This window comes from Cottoperca gobio, chromosome 6 (genome assembly GCF_900634415.1).
Source record: "Cottoperca gobio chromosome 6, fCotGob3.1, whole genome shotgun sequence".
Classification (NCBI taxonomy): Eukaryota; Metazoa; Chordata; class Actinopteri; order Perciformes; family Bovichtidae; genus Cottoperca; species Cottoperca gobio.
The window spans coordinates 7601224-7621995 of record NC_041360.1 but is presented as its reverse complement, the minus strand read 5'-3'; the positions used below and the strand labels follow the sequence as shown (position 1 = coordinate 7621995).

The following is a 20772-nucleotide window of genomic DNA, read 5'->3' as shown; positions in this document are numbered from 1 at the left end:
GAGATCTTTGCATAATAGAAGACCTCACAGAATATGTGCATATGATTTGGTTTGTGCATGATGGACATAAAAACGGCGAAACAGAATGTTTTGTTCAGTATGTGGGCATGTCGAAATATATGAAATATGGTCTTTTCAGACCCAATTAGCCTCCAGCCTATAGGTTTTACTGCACACACACACACAAATATATAGTATATACATATATACTGTATATATATATATATATATACCACTTCTAGCTCTGGGGAACTGACAACGTCTAAGAATCTATAATCTTACTTGTTTGAATGTAAACTGTACTTTAAATTGATTTAAATATAACTTAGTGTCACTTTGTGCATCAATGGGCGAACAAAATGCTCCATTACATTCCCAATCATGAGGTTGCTGTGTGTGTGTGTGTGTGTGTGTGTGTGTGTGTGTGTGTGTGTGTGTGTGTGTGTGCGTGTAAATGTGCGTGTGCGTGGATTTGGGAAGTTAAAGTCCGACACGAGGCATTGCATTCCTCAAACGGCTCATCACTTGCCTGTTAGCAAAATGAGGAGGCTATTTTGTCTCTATCATGGATCAGAGCAAAATATTTTCTCACGTTTAAAATTAGCATCTATGTGTGTAAGAGTGGGCAGTGATTTCATTTGGAGGGAAAATTACTTATTAAAGCAAGGAGAATTGGAGAAGATGGGCCCTGCTCGAGTCAGATCAGCGGCAGTCAGTCACAGCGGGGATGATAAACTCTGTGACCATTACCTCTGTGTTTATTGGCTGAGTTGGCTCCTCCTTCAGAGTGTCGATCTATGACTACATTCATCTTGTCTGTTCACATTACAGGTCTCAGTGAATGCTATCTACTCACTTCCCTTTTTGCCTGAGACTGTGTCAGAGAAGCTTGAGTGGGACTATTTTCTCTAAGAGATCATTATCACAGACATGAATCTGAGACATTGACCCTTCTCCATGGTGGAGAGGTCGCTCTAAAGGCTGCGGTTGTTCTTTATTAAAGTGTTGCTCATATTTATTTATCACGAATACACCATGGTTGATTTATTAAAAATGGATGCTACATTGTGAATGTCTTCTATTTGTGTTGCTTTAAAAGGAGTTCAACCATGTAAGGCTTCTAGTTGACAAGTACCATTTACTATGTTTGTTTGTTTTTTGGGAGGTTTTTAATTTACCATTAAAAAACTGGTACAACCTTAGTGTAAGAGGACTGTGGCTCGATCCTTTTCAGCGTGGAAAGGATTCAGGGCTATCGTTATTCAACACATGGACAAGAGGAATCGGTGTTACATGCAAGAGACACACATGCCTGTTGCCAAACGCAAACATAGAAAAGGATGTGCAACTGTAACTGAACAGTTGAAAGGGGAATACGAGAAACTACACTTTATTCTGAAAGCCTCTGTCTTTTTTTTGTCTAAATTTTGAGGCAGAACCAAACATTATGCTCCTCACTTTCTCCCTATCCTCTTCTCTCATCTGTCTCCATTGATACCTCCTCGCTATGAGTCTTGAAAGGCCTTTGTTCCCAGATGAGAAGCTAGGTTGATTACAGGGAAGGGATATCGGCAGAGGTGTGAGCTGAAGCCCAAGTCAATTGGGTGATTGGCTTATTGTGGCAGTAGCAGAGGAATGGGTATCTGAGCTGGGAAGGCATTATCACAGCCATAAACACAGACAGAATAGGAAGAGTGAAAAGGGAAGTGGTGAAAAGGGTGCCGAGTCATGCATATGGAGGCGTCTCTGTTGCCATCCACTGCCATCGCCTCATTTCACATTCACTCAGCATGCAGCTCCTCCTAAACCATTCAAGTAGTCCTCCCTTTGCTGGGGTGCTGAATTCAAAGAGGATATGCCTGCCTGCCGTTTTCTTAAGATCGCGGTGAAACTGCTCTGCAGTAGCTCCAAGGTGAATAGTTCCCAGAACCTCCCAAACACTCCTGGGGCTCAGCCTTTATCAGCAGGCTGCGCTCCACCCCGCAGAACCCCGGTCCTGGCCTAACACATTTCAGACAGTCCCCAGGAGGGAGAGCCTTCCCTCCTTCAAACTCTCCTCAATGCTCCCCCTTGGACACAGCAAAGGGAAGCATCTGATCACTGCTTTACTATGCAACTCCAGCAGAGTGAGTTTTATTGGTCAGCTCAGCTCGGAATATCTAGAAACAGAAGCGCCCGTGGGTGGGTCAGAGGTATCAAAGACGTGTATCGTCAATGTACATCTTGGCAGCCTAATGATGGTGGGGAAGACGGGAAGCTGGCAGCCACACTGACTGTTAGAGTTCAAACAGTCATCATGAAATGCAGTATGCTATCGGTAATCACATTGTGTTTCAAGGTTTCATAGTAAAATATGTTTTCATTTTGTGAAAGCTACAAAGACAAACATCACAGCGAGATACACACAGCCTGTATACGTGTGAAGAAACTTGTGATGACAACAAAGCAATGTTTTTTAGATAAGATCATTTCCCTTTTCCCTCTATTCCTCTTAAAGCTCAGACCTCAAGGCATCAGCTTCCTTTAGAAACACCCCCTGGGATACAAGTTTGTTAATCCACCGGTCCTGTACACATCTGCTGCATATACCTTCAAAATCTTGAAACACTTTATAGCAATGAAATTAAGCCATGGAAGCAGGCTGTCAAGAAGGAAGCACGGCTGCCAAGTGTGCTTCATGCTCTCACCATCGCTCTCTGAGAGACACAGGGAGAATAACTGGGACTCCGTAGGAGTTTTCTGCTCAAGAGCACATTTTTTCTACAAAGTGAAGCCACAACTCTGTGCCATCAAAGCTACAGCAGTGGAACCAAAAACTCCTAATCCGCCTGAATTAAAAGATTAGGGCTCTGCCGAAACATGTTCTGTCTGTTAGTTGGTTCACCACATCAGTCCAAACTAAAAGATGGATTGCCATGGAATTTTAAACTGACATTGAAAGTGCAGAATGAGGTTGATATTTTTTTTTTTTTGTGAAATATCTCAACAGCTATTCGATGGATCCCCATGAGATTTGCTACAGATACCCACAGGGATACAACTACTACTTTGGGCATCCCTTGAATTTTCATATTGCATTACCTGTAGGTCAACGTTTTCAATATCTCCAGATCTATTGTACCAGATGGATTGTAAATAAATGTTCATGTTCCAAGACAATGTATCCTGATGACTTTGTTGATCCACTGACATCCACTGACATTTCTCTAGTTGCCATTTGTGGTTTTGCATAAGAAGTCTTTGATGAAACAACTATTGGATGGATTGTCATGTAAGTTTGTACAGATATTCATGTCCCCGAGCCGTCATCAACATTTTAATGTGTCCAGCACTTTGGCTTATGACTAAAAAGCTGAATAATTAGCATTCTGTTTAACACTTATTAACTTGCTAATGCATTACACTCGGTTTGCTTATGTAATAAATATTACACCTACTAAGAATCAGTGTGTTAGCGTTCTCATTGTGGTGTCTCATTGTCTCATATGCTGGTGTTACCATTTAATTCAATTCACCAGCATCACAAACTACATCCTCTAAAACAGGAGTCTTCAATGATTTTCAGGCCAAGGACCCCCAAACTGGTGTAGCATGGAGCAGGGACCCCCTACTGCAGCGGTATTCAAATGAGGTGGGGATGCTGTCAGAGTTCTGTGCGAGAGGGAGAGGCTGTCCGAGTTGTGTGCGACGGGGGGGGATGTGAATGTGCAAAAAATATTTTTTTTTAATAAAAAAATATTTGCTTTATCTACAAACAATTTTGCGACCCCCCCTGCAGCACCCCCTGTTGAAGACCTATGCTCTAAAACAGGGGTCGGGATCCTATGGCTCGCAAGCCATATATGGCTCTTTCGATGACAAAATATGGCTCGCAGACAAATTTGAGCTGATATTTTTAGTAATCAAGTAATACATAATTATACTGTCATTTTAAAGTAAAACTTTTAGCAGCAGATTTTTTTTTTTTGTTCGCCCCTGTCCTTTCCTCCGCTCTGTCTCTGACTGGAGGTGTGTTCGCACATGTGTGTGTCGGCAGCGAAGCCCCGCCCTTTGCAAAACCGAGCAGAGGAAAAACTGCGCAAAGCAAGCAGCCAGGAGTGTCAAACTCAATCACAGAGAGGGTCAACATTAAAAACTGGGACTACGTCGAGGGCCAAACACGGTCCACATTTATTGAACAGGGTACACATATTGGATAAAATGCAAAAATATATGGAACATATTTAAGTCAAATGCAAACGGATTGATGAGCTGTTCAATTTGAATTTCTGAGCTGCAAAGTCGCTCAGTTGATCAGCAGAATGCTGTCGGGAACACAGAGGTGGAGATGTTTGTCAGTGTTTGGAAACACGTAGTGACCAAAGTTTCCTTCTGCATCAGAGTCTCCCACAGGCAGCTCGGCTTAGAAAGCTCTCACTGCATCACACATGTCCGTGATCACACGGCCCTGAAGCTGCAGGTTTAACAGTGAGATGCTTCGTTATGTCGCACAAACAGTCCAGCTCATATCGTCCCAGAGATCTGTGGTGTGTTTCCCTTTGCTTTACAAAAACTGGTAGATTTCCTCACGCAACTCGAAAAATCTATTCAGCACTTTCCCTCGACTCAGCCATGTTCAGAAAAGACTTAAATTGACTCTTATAAAGTTTCCTGTCTGTGTTACGGTGCTTATTACATGTTCCATCTCCAGAGCTTTACAACACAGCGCTTCCTGGTGTAAGATGCAGCTGACGGTGTATCTTCTTCCGCATCCTGTACTAATCCGCTCTTTTCATCACATCGCAGGCGCTCCATCTGTCGTCAGTCCCGTCAGTTTGTCTCGGAGCAGTTTCATTTCTCACACATTTAGATACTTCCTCAAATGTATTTTCCCGTGGTTGTGCCATGCATTGATTTAATTACCAAAACCGGCGGGCCAGTTATGACAGAGATATGATATTTTCTCGCGGGCCGGATATAATTGCCTTGAGTTTGACACCCGTGCACATAAATGAGATAAATAACATAAGCGTTTAGTTTATTTAATAAAAGAGCACCTGTTCAATTAAACACTGATACCGCTATTAGTACTCGGAGACATGTTAAACTTAAAAATGCACGCATAAAGTTGCATTCAATTTTATTAAATATATGGCTCTCAAGGAAATACATTAAAAAATATTTGGTTTTTATGGCTCTCGCAGCCAAAAAGGTTCCCGACCCCTGCCCTAAAATGATCAAAACATAGAATTAGAACTACAATGGTTACAACAAAAACTGCACTTTTTTACTTTTATGATGGTAAGATTTATTGCAGGGCTGTTGTATAAGTCTGCATTGGTATTAGGTGGACATAGTAAACTGTAAATAAAGTGTATAATTAGGGTTCAAGTTATAATCTGAGTTTTGTGGGGGTCAATAAAACAAGTTGAGGAGTCCGTGGGCAATTCTCCCCGGAGAACATTTTGGGTCGTAAAAGTCTAATTCCACTATTCCGTCATATAAACTGATCTTAAATATTGCATATTTTAATGAGTTTGCCTCCCCGATTGTAAACATACAGTGAATTATTGTAATGGAGGAATAGGCTTATTTTGTGTTTTATTCCACACAGCCTGTTATGCCTATTCGTGAACGATCAGAACATTTGTAATTAAGAATAATTAAACCTTATTTCTAAAATGTCTTAAATACATTGACACATTCACACATTTCCTTCTAAATTTATATACTGCACACCTATGGGCAGTAAACAGGTATGTTTTAAGACTGAATATTTACAAACCAAAAATGTAAACCTTGAAAGAAAAATATTAAGTGGAAAAACATACATGTATATTACTGCAGGAAAACCCTTTACATCATATTTTATTTTTTAAACATGATTTGGTCCATTTGACATTAGTTTTGCATAATTGGCAAAACAGAAATGTTCCAGAACAATTTAAACTGTAAGATTACAGTGTGAGGCTGAGCCACATTTCCCTCATATGACAGTCCTCTTAGTTTGACAGCATAGTGTGTGTTTGCAATGTGTTTTAGAGACGTCTCTGCTGTTAAAAAAAAAAAACCGAATATAAATAAAGATAATTCATTCATTTATTCATTAAGCCCATAGACAAATGTGTGGTGTATATTTTATGGGAAATGCAGGGCTTTCATTGGACTTTTTAATGCTGTGTAATCATCAAGTTGCTGGCATCAGTGTTTTCCAAAGAAGCCTGTCTAATGAGTATGTTCCATCAATGCAAATCCTAAATCATGAATTATTTTGCTTATATCTGTCAAACACTGAAGGATGACTCTTTGCTCTCTCGTTGGCATGAGACAATCACTGAGTGCACACACACATATTCATATAGAGCGTTTGGGACAGGACTGATTCAGACGGACGGGCACGTTTCTCTATCATTAAGCTTGCATTGTTTCCAAGCTAGTGATGTACACGCGTGTTAATCATAACTACTATTAGAATCTAAACAATTATACAATAAAGTAGCCAGGTGACTGATTAAAATAATAGTTGTTGGTAATGTCTTCCGTCCCCCAACAGATGTATGATTATAATGCTTTCATGGAAGTTCAGATACCTCCTTATGGGAGCTCGTTACTCGAAACCTGATCATGGCCAAAGCAAGACGTGGGAAAAATAAGTATGAGGGTTATAGACACACGCTAAAACATAGTTAAAGTCTAAAATGCATGATAAAAACATGACTTGACTCTACTATCACTACCAAATTGTTTTGTCTTGTAATACATGGAGTATAGCTAGGCAACAGCTAAATCCAAGTTAGGAGTGTAATGGTGCATGCATTTGTCCCAAATTGTTTAGTACAGGATGTTCAGCTCAGTAAGTAATTTGTTTCGATTTGGTACTCCCAATGACCCAAATAATTATCATATTAGTCTATTGCAGTGTAATATGAGATATCAAGTGCTCTGACGGGTTGCTAAGACATGAAAAAGAACCATCCTACATTCTAAACTTTGCAGTAATTATGATTTTTATTGAAAATGATATCTCAGGATAGCTCTTCATGTAATCCATGTTTGAATAACCATCCCTAATGTTTTGTAGTTAAAAAGCCAGTGTTAATGATAATTTAAAAACCCTTTTTACTAGGCTAGTTGTTATCAGCATGGACATCTCAGGAATTTTCTTTTTCTTTTTTTAATGTTAATGTGCTCTTCAGCAAAGAAAAAACTGTTTTTGGAATATTAGATTGTTTTATGTGTGGATTTCTTTTTCTGTCTCTTATCCCAGAGTCACTGATCTGAAATGTTCCTCATTATATCAAAAGAAAAGAAGCCCTTGGAACGTCAAAGAAGATATAAATAGATGGTCTTTGGAGGGAAGGAGATTGAACAAAAGATGGAAGGTGAGAAGGAGTGGGGGAGTTAAAAGTATAGAGAAGATAGAAAATATCTGTCTATCAGCTGGCCGTCTGGCAAGATAAAAAAAAATAATCCTGCTTCTGAAAGGCGTCGAAAGTCACAAAGGCTCTCCCTGGTGTATCATGGTCCAAATAGCCCCCTTCATCTCCTAAGGTATAATTCAATGTCCCTTTGTCTGGCACTGAAGGTACTGTTTGGAAGGCCGGTGGAAAACTAGGCTTACCTGCCTGCAACTGCCCCCTGCTCGCTTCTTTTGTAAAGTGCAACATTTGTGCTTAGGGTAGGCCTATATATGGTGCACTCTATGCCTTGAACAAGACAGCGGTGTGCAATTACTGTACAAGTATTTCATTTGTCACTTTAAATACAATGACTGTCAAATGTGTTTGCAAGTAATATTTTACATCTACTGAGCTTCTACAAGAAAGGTTCTGGGACATCAAATAAAGAAAGATATTTCACAGCATTTACAACATACTTTATTATACTAGTCTACTGTAGGTAGGTTATTAACAATAAAGAATTAGTTGCAATCAATGTTATAATGACTCAATGTAAAATAAGTTTCAACAATTTATATTCACGCCAGAGATGTTCCGAGCCCAGATCAGGTCTGGTCCAGGAACATTCCTGGACCGTAACGTCTGAAATAAATCTGATCAAAATGCTAATCCTTTCCTATTGTAGCCTGCTAGTATTGTAAACATTTAAGACAGCAATTTGTAGTGTGCAAATGTAAACAAAAAAAGATTTAGGCTTACCAGTGCAAGTTACTCTGAGTTCTGAACCTGGGTGGGCACAGATTCACTAAACTCTGTCTTGTCTGACGGGTCTGTTATTTAATCTGATATCTCGCCTCTCTCTTTCTTATAAGCAAGAAGCAGTATACAACACATTCAGGTATCAGCTTCTCATTTTTAGCAGAAAGAAAATTACATATTCATTTATTAATAACAGAAGTTAAACTTCTGAGATGTCGGGTTGGTTTGTTCTTTCCAAGTCTGTTTCTGTAGTCTCTAATCACGTCACGTCAATTCGAGGAGTTGCATCCTCCCGTAAAAAATTACATTCATATCATCAATAAGTTACGTTTTCAACTTGATGGTGTTCTGTAGGGTTTATAGGGCGTCATGTTGAGGCCTGAGTGTGCACCGTGCAGCTGTGTCAATTAGGTTTATATAAGTATTTGATTGAATTTGTTGACAACAAACACTCAATATTAAAGGACTCAGATGGAGATCTGGACCAAAAAGACTTGATCCAGACATCCATAACTTATACTAACCTGTACTTTAAAAAGCTTTGCTCTACGTGTCAACCGTTGCATCCTATTGTAACAAAACATGCTGTGGTATACAGGAAAACCAAAGGTTGTTCATTTTGACTGTTTGAAGAAAAGATTGGAAAGAAACTTTGGACGTGTGTTTACTGATAACTTGAACAAGCGACTTTCAACCGACGCAGGAGTGAGTAAATAATTAGTGTGTTTTCATTTATAGATGGCCAATCATTCACATAAATTACTTTGTGTCTTCTTACTGTATTTACTTTGTACTTCAATCAGGATAGACTTTAGAGACCCATTTCAGTCCATCTTCCGCCTTTTGTGGTCAATGTCGCCATTTTAGTGGATAATACTGAGAGTGTTTCTGTCTCCAGTCTCTACAGCTGAAAGTGGAAGTGCTCCAGTGCTAAAGCACAGTGCATTAGGGGCTGTGCCATGTGCCTCAGCAGGCGGCGGACAGGCTGAATTAGCAGCAGTGATACCTGAGGCTAAGCAACAGGGCACTGGCTGCTTAATCAGGTTATCTGGGAGTAGGGGCACAGCAGTATGTCTGCAGGGGTTTGAGGAGGTTTCTGGAAGGACAGCAGGATAGTGACACATCTCTTAGAGTTGAATGATCCTGACCTGAAGGAAGGCTTAAAAACAAGAAAACAAATTGACTCAACTTTGAAGACAATCTCTATAAACTGCACTGTAAAAAAAGAGTTTCAAAGAAAGTTTATTTTTGTCATTCAATCTATTACTTGCGTTTAAGGATGTTTTCCGAAAAAAGCAAACCAAACAACAGATGCAAAGGACGTGTGCTGTGTCTCTGACACAGAGTGTCGCAAACATTGTTAACTGGACAATTATGCATGGGAAATCACAAATTATAGACCAGCGGGATTATCATTGGAGCTCGATGGTGTGTGACCCTGCGGCATTAAAGTATTGTGGTTACATTTCTTAAAGGTAAGAGCAATTATGGCGGCTAGAGGTTAGTTTGCTCAGGGAGTAGGTGGTTGTGGTGGTGTTGATGGTGTGTATGTGTCTGTCCTTTATCTTTTGCCCACATACAGGGACTAAGTGCACATCAGGCCTATTTCCCAGTGTGCAGGGCAGCGTATCCTGCTCTCTAAAGCCCAGGAAATTACAGTCCAGCCAAGTGGAAAACAAGAGTGGGATGTGGACAACAGGCTTCACCTGTCTCAGGCCTCAAGCTCATAAAGCTACACCTACTATAAATGAGGAAGGCATTAGACTGTTATATGAAACAGTGGTGCATGTCTGTTGAAGTGTGTAGGCTTGTATATGCGCATGCTATGGTACAGAACATGCTATTTTTATTTTGATGAATCAAAAAATTGCTTTTTAATTTCTTTTTATTATTGGTCTTCTTTTATTCTTCGCCTTATCATCCCCCATTGCTCTCCTATTTCATCCGCCTTTTCTCAATTCCCCCTGGTCCACCATTTTGTCTTCTCTGCTCCTCTCGATGCAGTCTTTTCTCTTTCTTCAAGCTGTCTGGAGGCACCCTGGCCCCAAATTATTCATTACATGTGGCTGTTTTGTCAGCAAATAGAAAAACAGTATTAATTTAGTTAAACTGTGTGAACACACTTCCAGCAGTAAGCCCTTCAGAGACACAGTACTGTGAACGGTGCACTAAAATACATGTCTTTCTTACACGTTCTTGCTCATTCATTCAGTCACACACTGCCTTCCTTTTGCTTGTTTTTTAGTCAGGTGATTTACTGCAAATTGTTTAAGTGTCAATCAACAACAATCCTGTAGTTGTTTTATAGAGATAATGTTTCAACTTGTCTTATTGAGTTTGATGTTCTCCATCGGACCAGGAAATTAATATAATAATAATAATAATAATAAGGTAATTCATAAGAAGCATGCAAATTGATACAACTTTTAAACTACTTGTTTGAAGTGTGGAATATTCAGTATGCATACTGCATTTACATTAGATTAAAATAATCCATTTAGATAGAGCTAAAACAGAGATAATATTGTGACGTAGTTGCTGCTGGTTTCCATTTACTGTTAATAATTTGCTGATTGAAGCTAACTCAACTTTTTCATTCCATTGGCTCCTAAGGCTATATAATATACATATGTATGAGTAAGAGGATCCAGAGACGTATACATAGATATATTCATTGACACGCAGGAGTGCACACGGAAACACATACCCAAACACACACACACACACACACACACACACACACACACACACACACACACACACACACACACAGTATAGTGTGTAACCACCAGGAGGGTCAAATGTATTTCCACCGACATTCACCACCTCAGCAACATGACGGATTAATGAAAAATCTTCTTTCTCTGACACCTAAGCAGAGAAAAAAGCCACAGTGGAGCAGGTATAAGCCAAATGGGCGGATAGAAAGCGGAGCAGTGACTGTAACATTTGATTAAACAACAAATCTGTGGAGGCATCCATGAGATCTGAGCCTTGTGCTGCAAGGTATAAGAAGGAAATCCTGCCAAATTAGCAAATTGGAATTATTTATTCTGTATGTCTGACAAAATGAAAAGCCTGAAGCAATTTAATGCTTACATCGTTAGGAATTTAATAATTATATGCAAGTACCTGCACTGAAATGCTTTAGCATCTCTGTTCTGTATGCGTACTGTGTGTAAAGAGTGGAGTGGACAGATTATCTGTTATTTTTAGACAAAATGGGAGCACACTAGTAGTAGACTTTTTTTCTCATTCACACTTTTATCTCATGTATTTCACACTACTGTGCAGCATATAAGCAGCAGTAAGCAGCTTGTTGATGGTAAAACTGTCAGATTCCCAATGCACATACATGACCGACAGTTTCCGTAGCATCCATCGTGATGTGCAGGGGTCAAGTCAAGGTGAGTCTGAAATACAGTCTTTCTGGTTAAATGTTATTCATGTATGTTTGAATAGATTGTAGTATGTATGTGCAAATATGACTACATTGTGCAGAATGTTTGTTAGAGTTTGTGTCCACAGAGTGTCAAGTCTTTTGACAGCTTGCAAATCTGATATAATGAAATTTGCATCCAAAGTGTGTGTACATGGGTGTATGGTGGTGACGGTCATTTTATACATTTAAAATGTTGCATGCATCATTTTACTATGAATAACGCAGTGAATTTCCGGAAGTGAAAATCCCCTTCATGTTCTGAATAGAGGATTTTTGATTTTATAACCATCCATATGCAGGTATATGCTCCTGTAGAAGCCACAAGTCACAACTACAACTACTACCCACAATCATAAAGTGTAACGGCGACGTCTCTGATTGGTGGGGCTCACTCACGATGGACATGTGTGTAAACTTGCTCCTGCATTAGGAAAATAGTTCACCAAAATGTGTTTCTGAAAACATTTGAGTCGAGAAATAAGTTATGCAGTTGCTGAATCGGTCTTCATTTGACATCGACAAGAGTTAGTTCAAACGTTTTTCGTGATTTTTCAGAGTCAGCGAGTTGCCATTCGTCATGGTTTATGGGATGAGTAGTTACTTCACTTTTAAAATAAGTATGTTCGTCTCGTAGTTGGTTTGCTTAGTTCCATGCTTAGAGGTCTTTATATAAGGATTTTCTGAAACTTTAACACGGTGAATGAATGGGAAATTCACTTCCGGAAATGGAACCCTTCAAAAAGTCAACAGTCACTGCTGAGTTCTATATTTTAATCATTTTAATTAAGCTTGTTTCTACAAAAAACACAAAAAACACAAACAAAACCTACACTACTGTATAAAGAGTCAGAGTCAGAAGCCACAGCCAGTGTCATTTCCATGGGTGTGATCTGTCAAACGATGCCACCACTTGATGTCTTTGCTTCAAAAATAAGTAAATATAGGTAAAAATGTATCCGTACAGTTTGACAACCAAACAAACTTTTCTGAGGGGACAGCTTTGCACATTTTTTGAAAGCTGAGATATTTAAAAATCTAAAATTCAAAACAGCTGTCAATTCACAGATTGGCCTTTGTAGAGTTGAGATAGGTCCAAATCTTTTTTTTCGTGAGCCCTTCCTTTGTGACTGTGTACTGGGCTTGACAGGCAGAATATAGGGAGCAGAGTATGGTGCCTTTTAGATCTGCTGTCAAAGGACATCACAAGTGTGGATGCTACTTTCTACTGCGAGGCAAAGGCTGCAACATCGTGCTGTGAGGCACACAGCCACAAGAAGGCAAACCAAAAAACCAACCCCAAAGATTGGGATTAAGATGACTATTTATTTTAAGTCTGATTTTAGACGGGATATACAACGCTCATTTTCAGATTCATACTTGTTTTTTGGGTTTCTACTAAAACATGTTTATATGCTTTAATGTTAAAAAAGAATTATTAATAAAATTATAATATGTAATTATTATATATAGTCTGAATATACTTTTCTTTAACCTCTGTCTGAAACTTCTTCTCAAGGCCGTGGGTGGAGATACTCAGATAGGGGGAGGTGAATTGTAATGAGCCTGCATGTGACATAGGAAGGGGGGTTAAATCTGAATGGCTGGTTGAATCCCATGTTTTCTGACTGAGGCAGCCCACAAAAAACTGTTCCCTTTAAAAAAAAATCCAATATTTCAAATAATATACCACAGTATCAATACAATTAGGCTGCAACCACGGACTCTTTGGTATACAGCAACTTAATATTTTAACACTGAAGAGTTTACTGTATGTGGGAATCCATATGTGGAAGAAACAGAACTAGCTGCATGGTATTTGTCTACCTTGAATTTCAGCATTTCCAAGGTAAGCACGTACAATACACTCACCACACTTATTGCTGCGATGACCTGCATTACTGGGGGTCATCTTTTTACCTGTGTAAACAAGACTGTTATTTATCACTTCACGTCCTTTGTTCTAAGCCAATTAGGGTTCGACCCGACCCAAGCTTGTCATAACCACAGTGATAAGCCCTGCACTCCTCGCTCTCCTTCCGCTCCATTTTCCATCTCATTAACATTCATTTTCACCGTAATTGAGCTTAATAAGAAAATAATGTTTGACATTAAATTCTTGTGAACATGTGGCCAAGCTTATCGCTGTGTGTGTGTTTGTTCTTCCACAGTAAATGTTTACTTTGTCAGGGGTTTGTTTGTTTGTTTGTGTGCCTTGCTTGTTGTTCCTGTAATAGCCTATTTAGAATTCCCAGTTACCGTCTATCTTCAGGTGACCCTTTGCTGTTGTTATGCTGAAGTTAGACTGTGCTTTATTTTAAATGTGTTACCCAAGTTCTGCTTAGTTTGTTATTCAACTTGCAACAGTGTCTGCATCCATATAATTCAAGTTGAGCCTCCAGATCTCTGACCGCGGCATTTAGATACAAAGCCAAGTCAAACTTATTGATTACATTTTCTCAAAGCTGTTGGCAATATCATGTTGTATATGCATGACCTTGTGGGGAAGGTGGAACATTTATTTGCCAATATCAATCAATCATGATCATAGCATAAAATAGTCTGTTCAATCCAACCTTGGCTGTCTGTACAACAGACCATTGATACATCACCTTAAACACATAGGTAGGCAGGCAAGGCATGGAGTCCTAAATCCAAAACTGCAAGATAATCTGTGTTAGGTAGGGCAAGGTAAAGCTGTGAAAATATTCTAAATATAGCGTACACTTAAACTGATATTGATTTATTTTGGTGGGTCTTTATTTGAGATGGCTAAAATGTGTTTTTCTGAAGACCTCGTCCACAGCAGTACATTGCTTTTCTCACAGATCGTACTGATGTCTGTTTCTCCAAACTGGGGACGTGCTGACGGCTATCTACTGTGGGTACATACACTGACGAGGGATAAGTACCTCATACAGCCCCACTTCAAAACATCCGGACAACCCTTAATGCGCATTTACCTGTGAAGCACTGTTGTGTGATTGAAGACACAGTATATCTAAACCTGCAATAACCCATTTTTTTGTTTGTGTTAAGACTTTTCTGAAAACAACTGAGAGACTGAACCAAACTATTAAAGCCGCAGCCAGAAAACCAAAACAATAAGTTAGAAGACACTAAAAGAAATGAGAAGTGAGAGGAACTGCAGAGTCAAATGATGAGTTGTTATTACGAGTGGCCCCTTTCACATACAAGTACTTATGTGATCCAATCTAAAGAAATTGATCATAGCAGCTATAACAGATACATCTAACATGAAAAAATGCTTTGCTATATAGTAGTGGAAGATCTCTGATCTCCCTGTTTCACTTTGTCTATAAAATGCCTTTAGAGTAATGGATTTTGATCTACCAGTGAATATTTCATGTTTCATCCCCACACAAGCCATGAGCTACACTAGGAAAGGAGACACACTTAATGAATGTGACTGGGACAGCCTCCCAGGACCACTGGGCACTATAAAAGTGATGCAGTCTCCATTCTGCACACAGTGTTAGACCATCGATAAAAAGGCGACACTTCATTTGATAGGAGACCCTTGTTCTGAGTTATGACGGGGGCACAGACTTATTATCTCCTTATGATAAGAGGAGAGAGAGCAAGATATCATGGAGGCCGGGTTGGGAAAAGGACGAAGAAAGGAGGAAGCAGAGCGGCGAGAGAATGCGAAGCCTGCAAGTGCACATGCACATGTATAGTATGCGTATAGACAGGCACTATGGCCTATTAGACTGGTTAACTTAAATAACACAATTACATAAATACTCAGTATTGATGATTGAATTATTTAGTCAGTTAATGAAGCCTTCAATTAAATCTCTTATGGTCAGATGGTTTATGGTCAGACTATGAGTGTGAAATGATTGAGGGGTTTTCAAAACCAGACTCTGAATTATGTGGTTAAAGCTGAAATGCATAACTTATTCTGATCATGAGGTTTCAAGTTATCTGCATGGTGAAGTGTTGTTAGATATTGAATATATTAAATCTCTTTGCTCTAACTTGTAGCCGGCTACCTTTCCTTTCTACCTTTCAATAAAGTCTCACATTAGGTGTGTTCTTCTTCATTCTTGTGTCACATCATGAAATCAGCAGCAAAATGCAAATACTATACGATACAAAAACTTTACAATAAATAACAGGCTCCAACACAATCTTCAATGTGAAACAAGAAGCAGCATCTGAGGCAGCAAACAATAAGAGAAGAGTATGTGAGAGAGACAAATCAATCAAAGATAAGGGTTAATATTGGTTCAGAAGTCTTCACGCTGCAGAAACAACTAAGTTAAGGAAGATAAGGGATTCAAAGTTGAATCAGCTACTTTTGGACGGCTAATATACTCGGTAATAATAAAATCTGAAGCTAGCTGTTCTAATAAATCACCCTTGTGTGTGTATATTGTGTTTGTATAACATTGTCTTTCAGGTAATTAATGAGTCAGCAAAAATCCACCCTCTACATTTATTTCAATTAATAAATAATATGTGATATTGAAATTAAATGTACAAGTCTGTTCAGTCTTCGCATAATTTAGTTGCAAGCTCCACAATACTTCTGCAACACCCTTTTCTTCTTCCCCCCTCAAACTCACTCCTCACATTTCACTCAGCTCAGTCCTTCTGTTATAAAATATCTGTGCTGAGCTAAACTTTTTCATACCTCCTAAATAAAGTAAAATCTTCATTGAGGATGTCCCCAGACCCTCATTGTCTGCTCGTCCCCTTTTTTGCTGTCCTCTTTCCCAATTCTCTCTTTGACTTTGTCCCGAGAGTCTTATGTACCAACTTTTGTTATAGCCAACCCAGAAACTTTATTTCACTGAGCTTGTCACGACACTTAAGATGTTCGAAAAAGCATAAGATAAGCGTGGTTGCTGTGAAGGTCTGTCTTAAATCTTTGTTTTGTAAATTATAGTAGCAATGCTGAATGAATGAAAAAAAGCATCTGCCTAAATTATAAAATCAATATACTGCAAGTATTCGAAAGAGGCACAATGTGTACAGCTTAGATGATAATTGAATTCATATAAATAATGTTATTTATTTCTAAACAATCTTGATGGATCTACAAGGAATGAGCTATTCTTAACAATCTTTCTTTAAAGCCCCTACCCATAGCGCGCGCACACACACACACACACACACACACACACACACACACACACACACACACACACACACACACATACACACACACAGACACACATGCACTGCATGTTTCAGATGTTAGGGTGGGACAATATACACCTTATATATTCTTATTAACATTCAGATTTTGGTGACATTATGTTATTCCCAGCATAGATCAACTCCCCACCAACCTGACTTACAGTACCGTCTAATCAGCCTGAGGAATTGAAAACACCTGTGAAGGTGTGCAGTGTGTATTTCTTAGTAGTTTCACACAGTAGCAACAAAGGCAGGTTTTTAATTTCAAGCTAATGTTAGCCTAGCATACAGGACCAGCAATGTGCTATTTGAGAACTAGGTTTTTTCTTATGTATCCTGTAACCACTCAAACTAATGTAGTTAGTTAATGATGTACACTTTGAAAATAATGCTTGGTGACTTATCGGTGGTAAGCTAGCAGACATGTTAACAATTGCGGCTTACAGTAGAGCAGATAAACATTAAAGGTCATTTAGCAGAAGCTCTTATCCAGAGAAACTTACAGTGAACTAACTACAGGGACAGCCCACCTGGAGCAACTTGGGGTTAAGTATCTTGCTCAGGGGCACAATGGTGGCAGCCCTGGTACTCCCAACCTTGCGATGTTCTGTTTGGGAGCCGTACCACTAGACCACTAGGCCATCACCACCATAAACACAATGTTTAACCCATTACTTACACTTTTGCTGTTGGGTTTTTGCTTCGTGAAGGGCTAGAGAAAAGGGACCACACTGTAAACTCTTAAAATGCTGAGTATTGATAGTCTTATCCACACCACTTTGGCATGTGGAGAAGCCCAAATCACTCTTCACATTAGCTATATTTACTTCAATAATCTAATTTTAAGTTTAATGAGCATACATGTCAAAATGACCATGTGCAGCTCATATTTAGGGTTCAGACCTGGCTCGTTGCCATACAATAAGGGTTAATGTGGCATGTAAACAAGTTACTCTTTTACATTGGCTTTCCAACACCTGTGTAAACCCATATCTTCAGGGCATGTTTCAATGTGGGCATGGCAGAAATAAATATTGCTTCTATTACTGTGTCATTGTTCCTTTCCATATTGAACGTGGCATGTCGTTCATTTATAAAGGAAGACTGCAGCTGATGTCTAGTTACATGTTTTTCTAGCAGACCATTCTATCTGTTTAACCAGATTATTCATGAGATACATGGGTGCACAGTTACTGCGTATCAAAGGTGCTTGTAAACAACCTGAATCAGACCGTAACCACTGAAAGCCAATATCCTGGTTACACCATGCATGTAATAGTAAGCAATGATACCCGAGCCGGGAAAGACGAAAGATATTTGGTGAATGTGTGTTTGCCCCTGTCAGCCTTCCTCTGTTCAGCTCATGCCTGCTCTCCTCTCACATCTGTTGGTATTTACAGAGTGAATTATTCCTGAGTTTTTACAAAAGCCATTAAGCTTATCAACAGCTTGCATTCAGCTGAACATCCGCACTCACGTCTGGCTTCAGAAAACATGATAAGATCAATTGACTGACTAAAGAAGTAGATTTTCTCTGCCCCTTTTGTTATAGGGGAAATGGTTTTGTCAGGCCGACAACCCCGAGGGCAGCAAACCCAGCCACACTTCAAACAGGCTCTAATGTTATTTTATCAAGGAGGAAACCTCCAACTTCTAACTGATAGCATCAATGCGGCATTGATGAAATGCGAAGCCCATCCATTCCCAAATAAAACTTCCAATACAAAATCAATGTGCTCACAAATGTTCCGTTTTTTTTTACATATGCCGGTTTCAATGTGCTACATTTGAAAGAGATTGATCAAAGTTAAATTAGTTTGAACTACAGTTTCTCATGAATCACTTGACCGAGTTCAAAAGGAAGTAATCAGTGAACAAAATAGGAACTACATGAACATTGAAACTGACAAGGAAACAATAAATGCGTCAGAGAAAGAGTGCCCAGTGTCACGGTTCCCTGTCTCTGTGTGTGGATGTGGCACGGGCGTGGCCTGACTTTAGCAACTGATCACTCACAACACACCGGCTACCCGAGTAGTATAGATCTCTGCCGCTCAGCATATAATGTCTGAGTATCCCTCGTGTTCCTGTGTTCCCAGGATTGCTACTTGCCTCGCCTCTCGGCCTACCTGCCTGCCTATCTGCCTTTCCATTCCCTGCCATCCACCCTCACCGCCTCGCCTGCTTTTGAGTATCACATCAATAAACTGTTCAAACGTACTCTGTTCCCCGAGTCTTTGTTCTGCGCCTGGTTCTCCCTTTGACGTAACGTAACTCCCATGTGGATAGAAAGGAGAAAAAAGAACATACACACTCAAACACAATAAGCACCAGATTTAAAAAGGGCGCAGACACACACACATACACACACAAACACACTGACCTCGTAGGAGTCAATGGCCTCCCGGTCCAGTGAGCGGCTGACTGACACTTCTCCTGTGTCTATGTCAATGGTGAAGAGACCTCTGGGATCCTGGTCAGCGCCAGGGCCTGTCAGACGGAAGATATGGTTCCCTAACTTCTCTGTTGAAAACACCTGCAGACACACACACACACACACACACACACACACACACACACACACACACACACAGACATCAAAAACTCGAACAATTGTAAGCTTCTCCCATTTAATTCTGAGTAAGCCTATTTCCCAAGGCAAATAATTGGCGAATTACTGCTTCTTTTTCCTTTTTCGAAGCACAGTGAACTGGAAAAACGTATTATTAGAATTTGTTGATTTACATTTGAGCAATAGGAGCTTACTGCGCCTTGAATGGTGTAGAAAATCCCCGATAACCAGCAATTAAAAATGCATATCAGACAAGACTTTGATTTGATTTCATCAGTTGGCAAGAGAGTTAGCATCATCTCCCTGAGTATCGGAGGCCTGCTGTGACCACTTGTTAATGCATGTTAGGATTCCTTACAGATAAGTAAAGTGGAACAGTTAAATAAATATTAAATGAATCCCTTAATAATTTAGTGTGAATGTTATTTAGATGAGCATTTTCAGTGTTAGGCCATGTGAGAAAGATTTAGAACCAGACGCTGTCAAATGGCCTCATACAGTAGTGATGTTTTTCGAGGAGTGCTGCCAAGTTAGTTGGCTAAAAATCATTTTTCTCTTCATGGATAGATGTACTCACATGAGACTGCCGTAGCCAGCAGCGTCCACAGATACCCCAGCAACAGGAATGGACAGGTTAAAAAAAGAAACACAGAAAACACATCGTGTTAGAATCACATAGCACCGAAGAAACAGCAACAAGTGTCAAATACGTTATAGATCTTTGCAGTTCAGGGCAGATGTAAGAGAGGGAAACATGATAACATGAACTGAAATTGGCAAAACTTCATGTGAAGACAAACTTTACAAAGTTTTATACCTTATTGAAGAATATTTACTTTGACAATATCGCTTTAGTATAGTTTTGTATAATAATTTTTATCAACTCAATGGATTCTCTCTTAGGACAGATGACCAAAGGCAGGAGATCCAGTCCGATATTTTACCATGGCACATATCATATATCGTATACACAGTTCAAGCTATTGAAGGGATGAGGCATCCACATCAGGCTGTGCCCATTCAGGAAGCAGAGAGGCAGGTAACAAAGGTAAGAGTGGGAGGTGTTTTTCCACATTAAAATGTATTGTGTGCGTTCCAATACAAATATTACCATATTTAGTATGTCCCAATACAATACATATTAATTGCAGTATGCTAAAAATATGAAGTTATCCTACTGCATCCTGTCGCATATTGCAGTATACAAGCTGGCATGATTTTCTGCCTATTCTGACCCACAATACTTTGTGCAGGGGATATATTAAAGTGTCAAAGTTCAAGGTGCAATGTTTTAATAGAGTAGTATGTCCCAATCGTATGCATACTGCATGCACAAGTACATACTTGTACATTTAAGGGCAGCAGCAGAACATACTGAAAGTAAAATAAAAAAATATATGATTTGGAAAGCAGCCAAAGTTTACATATAGGTTATATAGACAGCATATAAC

At 39.4% G+C, this 20772-nt stretch overlaps 1 protein-coding gene across 1 annotated transcript in view; it reads right to left on the bottom strand.

The window, feature by feature from the left end:
• Positions 1 to 20772, bottom strand: part of cdh13 (cadherin 13, H-cadherin (heart)) — a 320149-nt gene that overhangs the window by 158533 nt on the left and 140844 nt on the right. Inside the window, exons 5-6 of the mRNA XM_029434516.1 lie at positions 19899 to 19904; positions 19133 to 19285 (exon numbers count right to left, since the gene is read on the bottom strand). Of these exons, the coding sequence (XP_029290376.1) occupies positions 19133 to 19285; positions 19899 to 19904 (159 nt within the window). The remainder of the gene's footprint in view (positions 1 to 19132; positions 19286 to 19898; positions 19905 to 20772) is intronic.